This window comes from Rhinichthys klamathensis, unplaced genomic scaffold (assembly GCF_029890125.1).
Source record: "Rhinichthys klamathensis goyatoka isolate OS25496 unplaced genomic scaffold, OSU_Roscu_1.1 h1tg000176l_1, whole genome shotgun sequence".
NCBI lineage: Eukaryota > Metazoa > Chordata > Actinopteri > Cypriniformes > Leuciscidae > Rhinichthys > Rhinichthys klamathensis.
The window spans coordinates 10,308,052-10,327,357 of NW_026606705.1; the positions used below are offsets into that span (position 1 = coordinate 10,308,052).

The 19,306-nt window shown below is 40.7% G+C and overlaps 1 protein-coding gene across 1 annotated transcript in view; it reads right to left on the reverse strand.

Moving 5' to 3' along the window:
* LOC130092522 (proton myo-inositol cotransporter) overlaps positions 1–19,306 on the reverse strand; it is a 58,804-nt gene that overhangs the window by 12,784 nt on the left and 26,714 nt on the right. The window contains exon 4 of the mRNA XM_056260410.1: positions 10,062–10,170. Coding sequence (XP_056116385.1) covers positions 10,062–10,170 — 109 coding nt within the window. The remainder of the gene's footprint in view (positions 1–10,061; positions 10,171–19,306) is intronic.

Here is a 19,306-nt window from a genome sequence, read left to right on the forward strand (position 1 = left end):
CACCCCTGACCCAGTCCTGATTGGAGCAGCTCGGTGTGATTGTTTTGTAAATCGTAAACTTATTACAATTTCCGTTATTACAAACTTACAAAAAGAAGCAGTCATCGAAGGAGGGGCCAGTACAAACTGTACTGCATACCTAAAGTAAATGTTGTATGAACAGCAAACCTATAAGAAAATGTTGAACAAAGATGTTAGCCATATATGCGTCTTAAATATACAGTAGCAAACAAAAAAAAAAGTGAATTTAGCTCTAAGGTTCACAGAAAGGCTGAAAAAATCAGTAGCACCTCATTGCAGTACACAAGATCCAGGGGGCGGAGTTGGATCCAGATCTAAGGGGTGGAGATGAGTAGGTTTAGGGGTGGGGTTAGGGATCAGGGGGTGGAGATGGGTAGGTTTAGGGGTGGGGTTAGGGATCAGGGGGTGGAGACGGGTAGGTTTAGGGCTGGGGTTAGGGATCAGGGGGTGGAGATGGGTAGGTTTAGGGGTGGGGTTAGGGATCAGGGGGTGGAGATGGGTAGGTTTAGGGGTGGGGTTAGGGATCAGGGGGTGGAGACGGGTAGGTTTAGGGCTGGGGTTAGGGATCAGGGGGTGGAGATGGGTAGGTTTAGGGGTGGGGTTAGGGATCAGGGGGCGGAGATGGGTAGGTTTAGGGGTGGGCTTAGGGATCAGGGGGTGGAGATGGGTAGGATTAGGGGTGGGGTTAGGGATCAGGGGGCGGAGTTGGATCCAGATCTAAGGGGTGGAGATGAGTAGGTTTAGGGGTGGGGTTAGGGATCAGGGGGTGGAGATGGGTAGGATTAGGCGTGGGGTTAGGGATCAGGGGGTGGAGACGGGTAGGTTTAGGGCTGGGGTTAGGGATCAGGGGGTGGAGATGGGTAGGTTTAGGGGTGGGGTTAGGGATCAGGGGGTGGAGACGGGTAGGTTTAGGGCTGGGGTTAGGTATCAGGGGGTGGAGATGAGTAGGTTTAGGGGTGGGGTTAGGGATCAGGGGGTGGAGATGGGTAGGATTAGGGGTGGGGTTAGGGATCAGGGGGTGGAGACGGGTAGGTTTAGGGCTGGGGTTAGGGATCAGGGGGTGGAGATGGGTAGGATTAGGGGTGGGGTTAGGGATCAGGGGGCGGAGATGTGTAGGATTAGGGGTGGGGTTAGGGATCAGGGGGTGGAGATGGGTAGGTTTAGGGCTGGGGTTAGGGATCAGGGGGCGGAGTTGGGTAGGTTTAGGGGTGGGGTTAGGGATCAGGGGGTGGAGATGGGTAGGTTTAGGGCTGGGGTTAGGGATCAGGGGGCGGAGATGGGTAGGTTTAGGGGTGGGGTTAGGGATCAGGGGGTGGAGATGGGTAGGTTTAGGGGTGGGGTTAGGGATCAGGGGGCGGAGATGGGTAAGTTTAGGTATATGTAATCCTCTGGATTTCGTGTTCTGCAGTGAGGACCATCTCGAAAAAATGGCTATTTTGGCCCAATTTTCCCCAAATCCCGTTTTGAAATATGACTGTTTTGGCACAAAATAAAACCACATTGGTGTTTATGATGGGATTAGTTTAATTATCACTAGTATATTACTTAAAGGAATAGTTTAATCAATGTTAACGTGAATAAAAGCCTACATTTTATAAGGTTTTAGTTGTGTTAAACCAGAAATATAGAAGTGTACACAGACACCAGATAGCAGACACTCTCATATACACAATGTTCTCTCGTAAGAGACTCCCGCTGGCCGGCAGACTGCCTCATTCACTCTAGGCGGAGGTACACACACCACACACTGACATTTAAGTTATGAGGCTTTTTCAAAGGTCTTACTGCTGCCACACTCCACCGAGAGAAAAGTGAGAGTTCAACAGCCATTTGTCTTCTTGTACACACTAAGGCCTTAGAGGCAGCATTTTAATGACTGAAACCTCAACAACACCAACACTGGGTTGTGATTTCACAGAATGTCATGACGACTAGCCTATGTGTGTGTGTGTGTGTGATTAAATTACGCAGTGGGTTCAATCACACATCACCAGAAAGCTGTTGTCAGCCATGTTACAGAGCAACAACTGTATTCTATAACTGAACTGACACCTTAAATATTCAGGCAAACCAAGCTGCTCCCATCAGTTTTGTTGTCTGGGTGGTTCCCAAATTCCGTGGTCTACCCTAGAGTTAAAGACGAGACCAGCGCATTCAAATACGAGTCCTGAGTGAGTTGAGATCGAATCAAGACTGAGGCCAGATAAGGGTGCAGTACGAGTCAAGAAAATATGGTCTTGGACTCGAGTTTGTGACAGCGAATACGAGTGCTAAAACACTCAATCAAAAGTGTTATTCGTTTATAGACATTCGTTCATAAGGTTTCGTTTTTTGTCACATCTGTGAGTAAATATACAGGTTATTGTCAATCCTAAACCCCAGAATGTATGATATGCTATGCATTTACTGGTAACAGTAGTTATCATTTATAAGCCATAAACATCAATTGTTTAACAGACAGTATAGAGGAAACACACAGTAAATGAACATATAAGAGATATAAAACACAAAATAATAGTAAAAACGTTTTAATTGGTTGTGGGGTTCTGATGTTCTGACTTATAAAGTGTTACTATATTACTTAAATATAGTTTAATTCATGTTTATTAATGAATAAAAGCCTAAATTAAATCTGTTCATCATATAATCATGTGTCTCATTATAAAACCTGGATTTCAATTTTGGTTGATTGGCCATTCAATAGCAACAAAAATGACTGGACAAAAAATAATTAGAGGATTTAAAAAGTATCTTGATTTTTGTTCTCAAGATTAACAAAAGTCTTATGGGTTTGGAACGACACAAGGGTGAGTGAGTTTTGAGAATTGTAATTTTTAGGTAAATAAATCCGTTAATGAGGTTCACAATATATCATGGCAAGAAACAAATAGGTTGTCTTTTTTAAACCTTAAGAAGAATGTCATATATTTAAAATGTTCATATTCCTAAAATATGGAATTATCATAATATTTTTTCCCCTTAAAAAAATACTGAAGGTTTCAGGCTTTTGGAGGGTTTCATTCTCTCTCTCTCTCTCTCTCTCTCTCTCTCTCTCTCTCTCTCTCTCTCTCTCTCTCTCTCTCTCTCTCTCTCTCTCTCTCTCTCTCTCTCTCTCTCTCTCTCTCTCTCTCTCTCTCTCACTCTCTCTCTCTCTCTCTCTCTCTCTCTCTCTCTCTCTCTCTCTCTCTCTCTCTCTCTCTCTCTCTCTCTCTCTCTCTCTCTCTCTCTCTCTCTCTCTCTCTCTCTCTCTCTCTCTCTCTCTCTCTCTCTCTCATAAATGAGCCTTTTGAAAGGGTTTTTGCATACGGACTGACTCACGGAGCAACAGATTGCTTGAGCTGTGTTTGGTTGAATCTCGGACACCATCCATCTTCATGATAAACGTGATGTAACAGGAGTGAAGGGATATAATGGAGAACAGGCTGAGAGCAGTTGGACTTGTACTCAGCACTGAAGCCAGTGAAAAGTGTGTGTTAGAGAGAAAAACAGAGGGAGACGCTAAGAGAGAGAGACAGAGAAAGAGGTAGAGAGAAGCAGTCCCATGGGGACTAATCTATTTTAATAATGAAAGGAATGAACATTGTTTCGTGCTTAGATGGTATACGGTATATACACACACTGATCTGAACCCAAGTACACACATCAAACAAACAAATTGTAGACTTTTTGAGTTAGGAGCATGGATTAAATGATAAAGGGCAGAAGCATCACATACATGCATGAATAATTCACATTAAAATCTAAAACATAGGGTGAGTTTTCATTTAATTTTGACTTTAAGGGCAAGTAAATCCCAACAGAAAACTCTGAAAACAAAAAGGAATATACAGATGTGCGAACAATCGAAAAGGTGCCTCAAGATAATATGACTAATATTGCGCATTCTATATTGAGCCTCATTTGAATGAAAAGGAGGCTTGTTTGTGCTGAAAACAAGACATAACAAAGACATGTTGTACTAGCACACGGGTTAAGTTTGACTAGGTGGTAAATCAAAAATTTGACACCAAAATGCTACATGATAATGTTGCACAACTGTCAACTGAACTCACCCCTAAATATCTTCAAAAATTTGATGCCACAAATCTTGATCTTCTTTGGAAGACCTAGCCTCATTTTTAGAAGCCTGATAATTTGTAAACACTACACTTTTTACTCATTGTCCCCAACCTCCCTGAAATCACACAATTGGCAGACAACCAAGGGTGCGTTTCCAATACAAAATCATAACTCGCTGCTTAACCACCATAGTATGATGCATTTTATGAAAAATTTACTAGTCACTGTTACTAGTCAAATTTACTGTTTCCCGGATATTGGAGTAACATGGTCACACCTCCATCGTTTGAACCACGTCGATTCCACAAATTGGATTTATTGACGTCACATGCAGGTGGTCGGTTAAAGGTGCTCTATGGAACTTTTAGCGGCCTCTAGTGGTGATGTTTCAGATTGCAACAAGAGCGCTCGTGCTCGTGTGCGTGTGCGATCTCAGGAGCGAGCATTCACTACCGGCCACACGGAGACTTTCAACGCAACGGCGAAAGCATCACACAACATGCTGGAAACTCATGTAAACTCCCACTGCAACGTTACAATAATAGGCTACTTTTATCAGCTTGATGTTGAACTAATGCTCCATGCTCGTACCATGATAACGTTACATTGACTGCATTTAGCCGACATGTGATGTTATCTAGCATAGCCTACGGCATTTCACTAACTATTCGAATTTGCTAAGAATTACTAAGAATTTGCTAATTCAACGCTATCTCACGACCAATCCGTACGAATTCGTACGAGTGAGGTCGTACTAACTCGTACGAATTTGTACGATTTGTCTAAACCCCAGTGACGGTTAGGTTTAGGGGTGGGGTCAGGGGTAGGTCATTCGTACGAATTCATACGAATTGGGCAACTCGTAAAATATGTACGATTTAGCAAAAATCATACAAATTCGTACGAGTGAGGTCGTATGAATTCGTACGAATTAGCCACCTCGTAAAATTCGTCGCGTAATTTCTTCAAGAACATGGCATCTAAGGACTACTTAATTTTTTTGGTAACAATTTAGTTTAGGGTCTAATTCTCACTATTGACTAGTTGCTTATTAGCATGAATATTACTAGGATATTGGCTGTTTATTAGTACTTATAAAGCACATATTAATGCCTTATTCTGCATAACCATATTCTACATCCCTTAATCCAACCCAATACCTAAACTTAACAACTACCTTACTAACGATTAATAAGCAGTTATTAGGAGTTTATTGAGGTAAAAGTCACAGTTATATATATATACACTCACCTAAAGGATTATTAGGAACACCATACTAATACTGTGTTTGACCCCCTTTCGCCTTTAGAACTGCCTTAATTCTACGTGGCATTGATTCAACAAGGTGCTGAAAGCATTCTTTAGAAATGTTGGCCCATATTGATAGGATAGCATCTTGCAGTTGATGGAGATTTGTGGGATGCACATCCAGGGCATGAAGCTCCCGTTCCACCACATCCCAAAGATGCTCTATTGGGATGAGATCTGGTGACTGTGGGGGCCATTTTAGTACAGTGAACTCATTGTCATGTTCAAGAAACCAATTTGAAATGATTCGAGCTTTGTGACATGGTGCATTATCCTGCTGGAAGTAGCCATCAGAGGATGGGTACATGGTGGCCATAAAGGGATGGACATGGTCAGTAACAATGCTCAGGTAGGCCGTGGCATTTAAACGATGCCCCACACCATTACACCACCACCACCAGCCTGCACAGTGGTAACAAGGCATGATGGATCCATGTTCTTATTCTGTTTATGCCAAATTCTGACTCTACCATCTGAATGTCTCAACAGAAATCGAGACTCATCAGACCAGGCAACATTTTTCCAGTCTTCAACTGTCCAATTTTGGTGACCTCTTGCAAATTGTATCCTCTTTTTCCTATTTGTAGTGGAGATGAGTGGTACCCGGTGGGGTCTTCTGCTGTTGTAGCCCATCCGCCTCAAGGTTTTGCGTGTTGTGGCTTCACAAATGCTTTGCTGCATACCTCGGTTGTAACGAGTAGTTATTTCAGTCAAAGTTGCTCTTCTATCAGCTTGAATCAGTCGGCCCATTCTCCTCTAACCTCTAGCATCAACAAGGCATTTTCGCCCACAGGACTGCCGCATACTGGATGTTTTTCCCTTTTCACACCATTCTTTGTAAACCCTAGAAATGGTTGTGCGTGAAAATCCCAGTAACTGAGCAGATTGTGAAATACTCAGACCGGCCCGTCTGGCACCAACAACCATGCCACGCTCAAAATTGCTTAAATCACCTTTCTTTCCCATTCTGACATTCAGTTTGCAGTTCAGGAGACGGTCTTGACCAGGACCACACCCCTAAATGCATTGAAGCAACTGCCATGTGATTGGTTGATTAGATAATTGCATTAATGAGAAATTGAACAGGTGTTCCTAATAATCCTTTAGGTGAGTGTATTTATATGTAATAAAACACATGAAATGTACTGAATGTCAGCTTGCTTATTGAGCCCAAGAGCATGATCTATTAAAGTCCAATTCATACTAACAAGTTGAGAGCTGTAGTTCCAATCACTGCTATGCTATATTTGTGAATGTTCGCTGGAACTATGGATTTGGGAAACACTGAATCATTGAACTATGTTGGTAATGATGGATCTTGCAACTATAGCTTGGTAACAATGCTTTTGGGAAACACAGCCTAGATCAGAGCTTTTTTGTTTGTCTGGTCAGTGAACAGACTGTGGGAGGTTCACAGCTGGTAATTATGAATCATGCGCAACTCCATACGAATCACAAAAACACAGAGCGCCAAAGGCCAGTGGTGCCAGCACTGTCACAAACCCAAGGAACAAGTCATAGCGTGCCAGCAAGAACGAAAACAGGCCAAAAATGTATCACTAGAACCAATCTGTATTGCTGATGACCACTAGTGACTGTAATGACCATCCGTCTTTATTAAAACGCAGAGATTCCAGATTGGTCTGCCTGTTTCGGCAACAGGGATTGATCTAATCATTTTATCCAGGCACAGATGAGGCTCAGTTGCCACACACATATACAGGATGCCATCTCAGAAACCAACGACAACACAACATCAGCAAAACTGATTCCTCTACAACCCTTCAGACTTGTTTAAATGTTAGCACTCTGGTATTAGCATGTAACGACAATGTTCTATACTAAATAACACATTAATCAATTAAGGCATGTGAATAATGGCTTGGGAGTGGAGTAAGGGGAGATAAAGCTGTTTGCAGGAAAGCAGACTAGTTCAATGCCTGATTGGAAGGAAGCATTAGCACAAGCTAATTACGACAGCAGCATGGCCAGCGCTTCAGCCTACGCAGGGGTCTTGTCCATCAGGAGGGGATGCTTGTCACTGATAAAGCAATTCTATTGTCTTTGTGTTCAGATCAACGCTATCTCACGACCAATTTGTACGAATTCGTACGAGTTGGCTAATTTGTACGACCTCACTCGTACGAATTCGTACGATTTGTCTAAACCCCAGTTATGGGTAGGTTTAGAGGCGGGGTCAGGGGTAGGTCATTCGTATGAATTCATATGAATTTGGCAACTCATAAAATATATACGCTTTAGCAAAAATCGTATGAATTCGTACGAATTACCCACCTTTGTTAAAAAATGCGCAATTCTTTTGAGGAGTTTCATCGTCACTGTCGGATGGAAAACTTTCATATGAATTTTTGTTTTCATAAATCATTACCATTGGTGACCCTTTACGTTGGTCTGTGGGTTTTGCGAATATTTAACCAATGAAAAGTATTAAAAAGAGCTTGCGACTAAACCTCGTAACGCCATTGGATCCTCAAGCTGTCTGTAAAACCTCATGAATTTCTGTGGTAGATGCTGTAATTCCAGTGTAAGGGCAGCCATTAGTAACATATAGCAGTTTAAGATTTGTGCTTTTCTGAACGGAATAGATTTTTCCGGCTGACATCAAATTGGCACACGTCCCCAAAGACATTCGCTCCATGAGAGGTATTGACAAATTCTTCGTGCATAGGTTAAGCTTGACAGACAACACATCCCACAACAAGACTTCCTGTGTACAAAGGATTGACATCTGACAATGCAGGAACGATTGAGGAGTAGGGGATTGTGGGCAAATACGAAATAGCACATCAGGTTAAACCTACTAAACACTACTTCATACATGTGTGTGTGTGTGTGTGAGTGTACCTGTCAGTTTTAACTGCTATACTGTCTGTCTAAACCTGCTTTGGACAGATTGATTGACAACGACAGAAGGATAAGAATAAAGGTGTTTGATTGACCGAGAATACCATTTTAGGATCCATCTGTCATGACCATGACCATGACCATGACATGATCTTCCAAAATGACAGCTGAGAAAATAAGTAAACACACAGTCACACACACAATTTTCCCTTCTCTCTCCCATAAACACTTCTCGTTTTGCCATGAGGGGTTGCTTAGCAACAGCACACATTCCGAGATTGTTTACAATGCTTGAAAAATAGTCACTGAATAAGGAGCGAAAAAGACAAGAGATCACGAAGAGGAAATCACACTTTAGAAGGGTATCCATTAAAGTTCAGCTAACAAGAGAATTAAAGGCACAGTCACATCTGTGAATGTGAATGAACAACTTCTGAATTTTGAATCAGTTGTGAAACAGTCCTTCCTCCTACAAACATCTATGTGTGGCATTTTTTTTAAAGGAGACATATTTGAATCAAGATATATTTGATAATTATACTTTGTAGACATACTATTATTGGATGTATACCAATTATTGAAACTAAACTGCAAAATGACATTTTTAAATCTTCATGATTATGATGACATCACAACCATCAGCATATTAACAAATGGCCGACCATATTTACATATACACATCTTTTCAGCAGCTTGACCTTTGATTCATTTACATATAAGTTTTAAAGGCACAGTATCAAAAATCCTCTCTTTAATTATCACGTGTGTAGCAGGCCGGGTCAAGGAGAGATGAGGTCTTTATTCAGTAAACACAAAGGTAATCCGAACCATAAGACAATGGCAATAATCCAAACAAGATGACAAGGGAACACAGGAGACGTAACAGCTTTACAGTAAAGACAACGGCCAGCAAACAAGGACTAAAACACAGGGGTATAAGTACACAGGATTACAAAAGGCTAATAAGGAACAGGTGAAGGTGATTGGTTGTCATGGCAACTAACAAGGGAAACTACAGAAACTAAGGTTAACAGGAACTGAACACAGGCACAGCAAAACAAAAGAATATCAAAATAAGAGTCCAAGAACACAAAACACAAGAAATCGTGACATAGACGGACTGGAAAATTAAATTATGTAATTCATAATTCTATTTGTTTCTGTGTTTAATAAAAGGTGAATTAATACCATGTCGTAATTACGAGATTCCAACATGTAAAAAGCATTCACGTCCTCGTAGAACTCATACTTACAAATTGTAACCTGGGAATTTTCAGAGAGCACCTATTTCTACCACCTGATTTACAGATTAATTTAGGTGTTGATAGTGTTGCCAAATAAAAACAGATTTCCCAGTCCAAGGACATGAACAGCTTTAATTAGAATGTCACGTGTTGTCATCTCGAAATTGCGATAATTACAACATGGCTAGAATTCAGCAATAGTATCACATTGTGATGTGCTAATATCAAATTCTATTGGAGCCAATTGACTCTCGCGGTCAATTTGTGAGGAGCACAATTTGAACAGCGTGTGGAGTTGCTGTGTAGAGTGTTTCAAATCAGTCACTTTTTAATTTGTATAAGGTGTTTCCTTACAAGGTAGTTGCCTATGTAGACAGCAAGGCAGCTAAGTAGGTTTTGAAACAGAGTTTACGTCTGCTTTGTTCCAAGAAACTTTGATTGGCATTATTACTGGCTTTACATGTTAAAAAACGCTACAAAATGGCCTCTTAAAAAAATAACAGACTTGATATTACTTCAGTTGAGATTCAAAGAACACCTGAGAACTGAGTGAAGGAGACTTACATGACCGTGTTGATGCCAGAAAGCTGCTGGAACATCTGGAGTCCACAACCCACAATGAGAGCACGGCGAGCCGGAGGGTAGGTCAGCATGCGCCAGATCACTGGGCCCTCTGGAAGCACACATATAAATACATATTTACGTCAACATGTAGACTTGCATCAACAACAAGAATGACTCACACATCCTATTATGAGAAATACCTCTGTCCCTGTTAAAGCTCCATTTACACCCACAGCGATTAAATTGATTAAATGAGATTTGAGAGCTTTGGTGGTTTCATGGCTGTAGATTTGGGAATGGATGGTATTCAGTTCATGGATTGAATTAAAGCCCTTTTATAACGTTACAAAATGACGAAAATATGATCTGCACCAGGAAGAAGCAAAACTGAGAAATGGTAGTTTGACACTCTTTACATTCACTAACATTTGCTGTGTGTCTTTGGCTGTAAACTGCACTCAAATACACTTATTTTGTTTTACATTTAGAAAACTTTCTTATATATTGAATACTTTATGATTCATTATTTAATATCATGAAATTCAAGTGTATTGTTTGGACATTTTTATTCAGAGGACAAAATCTAGTCAACAAAAAGACTCTCCTTAATTATCTCTCAAAAGTTTGAAATTAAAATGGCTGCCTATTGGTAAGCTGATTTCAAAGGAGGCTAGTCCATGGCATTAAAATAAAGCACATGCATTTGTTAGTACATTCATTTTTTTCATTCCAAGACAATGACATTTATTCAATTGATTTCAAACATTTAATAAGAGCAGCACAGAGATTATTACAGAAAAACCATAAGTATAGAGAAAAATAATGCCACAGGGTTTTGGAAATGACATGATGAGAAAATTATAACAGAATTTTCATGTTTGGGTGTATTATTCCTATAATTCTATACACTCCCACACATAAACCCCTATTGGGAGTGAAATTGTGCTGTGTTAGTCTGATATTGTCAGAGGAAGCTTGCAGGTTCTCATGTCGAGTGATGACTGGGTTTTCTCCAGAGACGGCGACTAGAGGCGCTTATTTGATTACCGCTCCAAACTCAAATTCATGAACCACTCAAAATAGGACTGTACAGAGGAACAGCGCTTTTAATGAGACACTAACTTCATCCACTCAGACATGCAATCCTTACTTCCAAACAAAACTGGCAAAACATCTGTGTGCCCTTTAATCTAATTGCAGTGGGCTTGGGGAACATGGTAACTAAGGAAGCCCCAGAAGTCATCATGGAAGTTATACAACAAATCTGCATCCTGTCTAAGATGATGTGAAGGACTACTTGTTTTCCTTAATTATCTGTTTTAAAGTTCAACTTTCAGTCAGACAATATTTTTTCCCTACATTTTTTCTTGTATTGTAAGGGCATTGCTAGAGATTTTTGGTGGTTTCTTACTGGCCAAGTTAAAGCTGTCCACCCCCAGTTCTCTGTGATATTCTGGTCTCTAGATACAACAAGTCTACAGATTGTTAGTAAAGGAGAGTTTAAACCAGTAAGTAAACATCTGGCATTGTGACATTAAATGATAAATGTAGCAACTGAGACAGATCCGACACACAATTACTATGTTATATAACTTATATATTTTTTAAAAATCCACAATACCGTGCACCCAACAAGCAAACCATGAGGTAGAGTTCTGTGGAACTACTCCTGAAGAGCAACTACGGGTACTTTTACACGACAACGATGTACTAAAAACAGACGCCAACGTTGTCAAAACGATCCCTTTTCACACTGATCAGTGAAAACGATTAAAAACGCTGTATTATTCATGCCAGGCCAGTTTGGCGATGTCACTTTGTAAAGAAACACAATGCGCCTATAGACTGAACACGTAATACGCACACCATGCACACGACATCACCAGAGACACAGAGACTATGACGGTACCGCTTTCAAAAACTTGCACTTTGCAACACGTTTTTAAAAGTTTGTGTTTTCAGGCCCCCAAAATGCTGTTGACGTGTAAATGAATGGCAAAAACGCATAAAAAGTTTTCCGGTTATAGTTGAAAATCGTGTTGTGTAAATGGCCCCTCACAACCCAAATGCAGAACCAGGCACTGGTTACCATGGCAGCAAAGGCACATCAACAAGATAAAGGGGGCACACTACACACTTCGTTCCATTTACATCCATTTATACGCATGCAAATCAGACCGGAAACGCAAGCTCATGAGAAAAGTTTTGCATTTCGCTGCTTTCCAAAGGTCAAGTTTGGTGAACTCAGCGGTAGAAGATCGATACGTCATGGCGTGACCTATTGACTGAATTAAAAGAACGCATATTTTTGCAGTAAAGTCGAGTAGATTGTAAATTTTAACATTTTTTTTTACATCATTACTATTTGTTATATGTTGAATTCATGTTCATGAAAAAGACGCCACAGAGTGTTACGCCATTACACCATTACAGAGTCCGTAGAAATTTTGTGTTCTCAAGGTCTAGTGTGACTAAGAAGACTGTTTTACAATTCAAAGGAATTTAGAATAAACAAAACATAACAACCTAGTTTTAAAGTGTATGCACCGTAGTATTCCAATCCAATATAGCCTATTTGAAGAAGGCAGAAATTGATTTCACCAAGTGCAACATGTTCCATGATCAACATCTTTGTTTTGAGGGACACTTGACAGTTTATGTCAAGTTTAGCCTTACAACCCGGGTAAGCTGCTTTTACATCAGTTTTTTTTTCACCTATTATTTCCCTCTTATTTAAGGGATAAGTTATGGGTAGGGTTAGGTTTTGGTGTAGAGATTTGCTTAGGACAAAATGTTCAGATAGGAATGTTGTTCCAGGATCAACAATGTTGACCCAGGAACGCTTCTAACTCAGCAAAATCAGGACGTGCTTAAAGAAGGATTGCATATGAGCACTTGAGTTTTTCTTTTTTAACATTCTTTACACCCTTAAATTTGCAAAAATTCATCTCCATGGAAACCATTTGGCCAGTTAGCTTCACTCTTTGTATCAAAGGGTGAGACATTAACTGAAGCAGTGAAATGTACGGTGGCTGGTGAAGGGATTACGTTGTGAATGGATTGTGTGCTGTTTTTTTTTTATGAGAAGGTAAATCTTTTCCTTTTGATCCTCACCATCATGGAATCCCCAATTATGTTCAACTGCAATGACACTAGCCCAGAAAAACACCTTATTTTTCCTGAAAGCAATTAGAGTGTGCACTCTTTACTAGTGTGGCAAGAGCTGCTTTAAGTGGAAGTCATTTTATACATCAATTACTGTTACATGATCTCTTTACAGTGAAGAGAACAAACTTTGCAAGCACAAAATGGATTTATAGCATTTCATAACACTGAGTTTGGTTTTATCGGGCTATGCTGCAGTACATTTTAAAGACATCCTAAAAAGCACATCTGAAATAAAGCAAATAATGTTACTGTCACATTCAGTTGTTGTTTCATTTTCATAAGACTTTAAGGGTGTATTCACAGCTGCCTTGTTTGGTTCGATTGAATCGAACTCTAGTTCGTTTCCCCCCCTTGGTGCGGAGTCTGCGGACCTTTTGGGCAGGTGTGAATACAGCAATCGAACTCGGGTGCGGACCAAACAACCGAACCGAGACCCAGCTGAAGAGGTGGTCTCGGTACGGTTCCAAACGAACTCTGGTACGGTTCGTTTACGGTGTGAACATGAACCGACCCAATTGCAAGAAAGCACTGCGCCTTTGAGTTAACAGGCTTCCGTAGTCGGAGTTGCGTTATGGGAAAGTGATCTGTTGTAGCCTACTACATTACATCTGTTGCGCGTCTTTCTGCGCGTCGTGTGTGCATCATTGGAATGAATGAATGAATGAGTGTGTGCATCAGGACATTCACATACAGAGCGTTCTCTTTAGTCTAATCGCGCATAGATGCAAAAAAAAACATTTACAGTTCATATAATGTAACGATAGTTACAATACAAGGATGATGCTGCGTTAATTTACGTTAAGCCTTTTTTGCACTTCCTGATTTCCCTACTTGAGAATCCTTGTCCAATGAATGGACGACCTTAGCACACGTGTGGTTTTGTTTACAAATTTTGGTTCACTTGCAAAAAGAGCAGCGTGAAAGCGAACCGTACCAAAAAAAACAAAAAAACAATTTATTTGATCCAGACCAAACAAAGCAAGTGAACTATCGGACTTTCCTGGTGTGAATACACCCTTAGTTTATTTCCCGTGTTTCCTTAGTTGTCTTGGGCTGTGTCCGAAATCGCTCCCTATACCTTTAAATAGGGCACTATTTGAGGGTACAGCCATTTGTAGTGGTGTCCGAAACCATAGTGGACGTTATCGAGTGCACTCATTCAATCCCACAATGAACCACATAACAAGTGTACAAGCGAAGTACGCTCAACGCCTAGAAAATGCCCATAATGCAACGTGAGGGTCGTGCCAAATGAATTCCAGTGTCTCACCATAAAGTGGCGCCCGCAGTTGAATCAATCATCCATTTTCCAAACCTCTGGTCCAATGTGGCTACAGCGTAATATCATACAGGTATAAATTCCTTTTTAATTGATTATTATATTGTTTAATTAAGGGTTGTGCATAGTTTCCATGACAGATTCAAGATAAATAGTTTCATTACAACTGGAGCTGCCAGTTTGCTAAGTTTCGAATGATTATTAAACAGCAAGCACAAACTATGCACTCAGTGTCACTCCTTCAAGTGGTCTATATTAGTGGACTAATGAAGGGAATAGTGAATAGTGATTTCGAACACAGCTTCGGTTACTAAGTATGTTTCGATTGGTTGTCATGGTTATTCATTGTTTTCACACATTTCGTTCATTAAGTTCACTTTATATATCTTGCCCTCAGTTCAGTTTGCTCATTGTCTAGTGTTGACTGTGCTCTAGCACACTGTTTCGTTTACTCTCGTTTGTGGATATATTTTATTTATTTATTTTGAATTTGTTTTTTTATTGCTGCATTTAGGTACGCTACTTTCACGTCATCTTCTAAAAGAAATATAAGAAAACAATTTGCTTTCAAAAATGAATGTGGCAAAACATTTTGGTAATGAGGTTTATTGAAACATTGGCAGGGGCAGTGCTAATAACATCACGTTTGAGCATCAATTATAGCAACAAAAAAAATCTGTCTAAGGAAAATATTCTCTAATTGTAACTGACAGAATAACTCACTTGACAAGTCACATTACAGCATTCTGTACCTTTCAATGCCATAACCACCAGCACTAGAAAGACACCAGCTGACCAAGGGATCTACAAACAAGCCCATAATCGCTAGGGTTGCCTGAGAACAAGTGACCTCCATTGATAACAAAAATCCCTGTCAGCGATATCTGAATCGATTCAAAGATGGCGGGCTGATCGACGATGTGTCATACTTTGGAATCACAAAAAGGCAGTAAACGACATTCGTCAGTCTCTAATCAAGCATGTGCTCACGCTAATTGAGCTACAAGCCTCTGTCTGTCCACTTGTGTGTTATTACGAGTTCAATGGAGGACAGGCGCACCATCAAAAACACCTTGGCAACAAAGAAACAATAAGATGAATGTGCCATTACAGGCTGATATTTATTTTATGCGGGTCTGACCGAGCCTCAGGCATCTCCATTTTCAGTCGGCTTCTCTATCTCTGGCCTTGGTTAAGCTTGAGCCACCCTGCTACACAGATGCACCTTGGCAGCTGGGTAGTTATCCAAGAGTGCCCTGGGTAACTGGTTGCTAGGTTTCCAGACATGCCCAGGAGACGGGACTGAGGTCTCGCTTTCTCATAGTTATTCTTGCATTTTCTCTCTAGTACTGTCACCTAGAAGCTGTTCATTCTACTAGGCTTTGAAAAGAAGATACAAAGAAAGTCACCAGCGTTGAGTAGATTACTTACAAATTGTAGTCGGTTACTGATTCCAAATTACATGACGAAAAATGTAGTTAGTAAAGCGATCCATTCGATTTATTACACATTTAAAGTTATATAATCTGACTACTTTTAGATTACTTGTGACCTAACTCATTTACCACATTGATTTGAATAGGATACCATATTGATATAAAAATACAAAGAGAAAGAAAATACATTCCATTCAGTGTCCACAGAAGACGAAGATGATTCTAAAATAACATAAGATTTATTACGAACTCAGAATAACGAGACAACGTGCGATGCACAAACAACAACCGACAATGAACAGCACAAAGGGAGGAACTTAAATACACAGAGATGATTAACTAAAAGACGAACAGCTGTGATGATTAGTGTCAGTGTCCATGGTGACGGATCAGTGGCGGGAAAACAAAGACAACATATGTGATGGATGAAAACAAACTAGAAGTCAATGAACTGAACTAAATAGAACATAACGCACAATGTTTTGAATTGCACAAGTTCATCCACTAGTTGACACTATGACAACAATGTAACGTTCAACTGCTTCACCCCACCCCCACCCCCATTCCCATAATAAAATACAATTAAAATAAATGTGTATACTAGGCAGTATGCAGTACACATTGTGCAGTATACACCAAACAGAACTCTAGAATTGTATTTCAAGAATTAACATGGACCTTTTAATCATCCATTTTATGTCAGTGCTTTGACTTCAATTCCACCGACTGAATAACGCTCCCTAGACAGTATATTACACCAATATTGACAAAATGTCAATATTTCCCTCCACGCAGACATAAATTATCTGTATACTGACAGGTTTATCACAGGTTTTGTCATGTAAGCGTTCACTTTTGTGGCCTTTTGAAAGGAGAGAACTATATGTTCCCAGATGGGCAGTGACATTTCACCGGCACAAAGCTTATAGGCATCAGTGATGCAATGAACAAAAGCATATTGTTTGGAGATGGCACCCTATGGCCATAAGGGTGGGAGCTTCACAGAGTCATGACATAAAGAGGAAGAGTAGAAAAAAACGAAGACATGACTAATTTACTGTAAGTGTTCAGTATTGTAACAATGCACAGACCACTTCAAATAAAACTGAAACCAGTCTGTGAGTAAATCTCTTAAACCTAGTCTTTAGATTTAGTGATTTGTGAATGAATGGTTCTTTTGAACTAGCTATTTTTAATGATGCTCTTAGACCAATTCACAAAGAGTGTATGTGAACTTTTTCGGTGTTTCAGTACTAAAATATCTCAACTCTAAATAATCTATTCGTTGGTGGTTTTCTCTTTAAAATGCAAATGCTGAATGCAGGTATGTGGTGCTTTCAAAACATTGCTTTGTTTGTTTGAGCTATAGCCTGATGAGCTACGCCGCTAACCAGTGGTGTGAGTTTGGGGCTTGACCGTTTAATGGTAGACAGGAGGCATGAACTTTAACGCACCATTAGCACATTGCTATGTAGTCGCTAGAGCGTTCTAGGTTATTGCACACAAAATACAGCAAGGTGTACTTTAACAAAATGCAGGATAAAAAATGCGCATCAGGTGTGTTTTTGCTTTTTTATTTATGCAAATTATGAAGGTGCTCTAAACTGAATTGTTATATATTCTGATGTAATTGTACAATGCTAGCATATTTCGACATGAAACTTGTCTAGTTTTATTGCTGAAATAACAATAAATTCATCCATCATTTCATCAAATTTTTTTGACATAAACAAGTCACGAAACTCATGCTGAGTTACGCAAAAACAATGTACATTTTATTTAAAGTATTTTTTTAGTACAATCATCTTGGATATTAAAGTCATTTTAACTTAAATCGCATTAAACTGACTTTAAAAAAATGGTTGAATCTTGTATAACAAATAAAAGCTGAAAATTGCTTAACTTATTTTGATGAGTTAGAGCAATGTAAAAACATGTTGTCATAACTTAATGATCATATCATTATTAAAGTGAAAATACTTACACTTAAATACTTACTTAAGGGTTTGTAAGTATAAGCATTAGTAGTTATTCTTGCGGATCCACACACACACACACACACACACACACGTTAACAGTCACTGAGGAGAAATGGTAACTATTTTGTCTTGTAGGAAATCCCATGCGGAAAACTCAGGAAGAGACTGAAGAAGAGACAGGAATGAGAAACTTGACACAGAGGTGAGTATACTTCAGTTAAGTCATGAGCCAAACGATAGCATGATTGTGGAATGCATGCAGGTGGTGGACCAAGAAAGATTCTGGGAGATGTAGTGCTGAAGGTGACAGGGCTGGTGACTTAGGATTGTGACTACTTCACGGTACGAGTGGGCTCTGATGCTGATTCAGGGGTTAGAGTGGGCTCTGATGTAGATTCTGGAGCCGGAACGGGCTCGATTCAGAACTCTGAGGCTGGAGCGGACTCATTACTGAAATCTGGGGCTGGAGTGGACTCATGACTGAAAACTGGGATGAGGTTGAACTCAGGGACTGGAGCTATCTCTGTGCTGTGCTCAGGGGCTGGAGCCATCACTGGGATGTGTTCAGGGGCTGGAGCAGACACTGGGTTGTGGTCAGGGGCTGGAGCAGACACTGGGTTGTGGTCAGGGGCTAGACTGGAGGAGGGCTGTTTCTTCCTCTGCTTCCTCGGAGTTGAGGTTAAATGAGGTGCTGAGGCTTTAGTAGTCCTTGGTCTTGGCTCAGGCTCTGGAGCAGGCTCAGGACTGAACTCTGAGGTTGGAACAGGTTTGTGACTGGACTCTGGGACTGAAGCGGACTCTGGAATTTATCTCACTGGAACAGACTCAGGAATTTCACTCATGGGAACAGACTCAGGAATCACTCTCACTGGAACAGACTGGGGAAGATGATCCACTGGAACAGACAGGGGAGTTTTACCCAGCGGAACAGACTGGGGAAGTTGACTCACTGGAACAGACTGGGGAGTTTTACCCAGCGGAACAGACTGGGGAAGTTGACTCACTGGAACAGACTGGGGAGTTTTACCCAGCGGAACAGACTGGGGAAGTTGACTCACTGGAACAGACAGGGGAGTTTTACCCAGCGGAACAGACTGGGGAAGATGATCCACTGGAACAGACAGGGGAGTTTTACCCAGCGGAACAGACTGGGGAAGATGATCCACTGGAACAGACAGGGGAGTTTTACCCAGCGGAACAGACTGGGGAAGATGATCCACTGGAACAGACAGGGGAGTTTTACCCAGCGGAACAGACTGGGGAAGATGATCCACTGGAACAGACAGGGGAGTTTTACCCAGCGGAACAGACTGGGGAAGATGATCCACTGGAACAGACAGGGGAGTTTCACCCAGTGGAACAGACTGGGGAAGATGACTCACT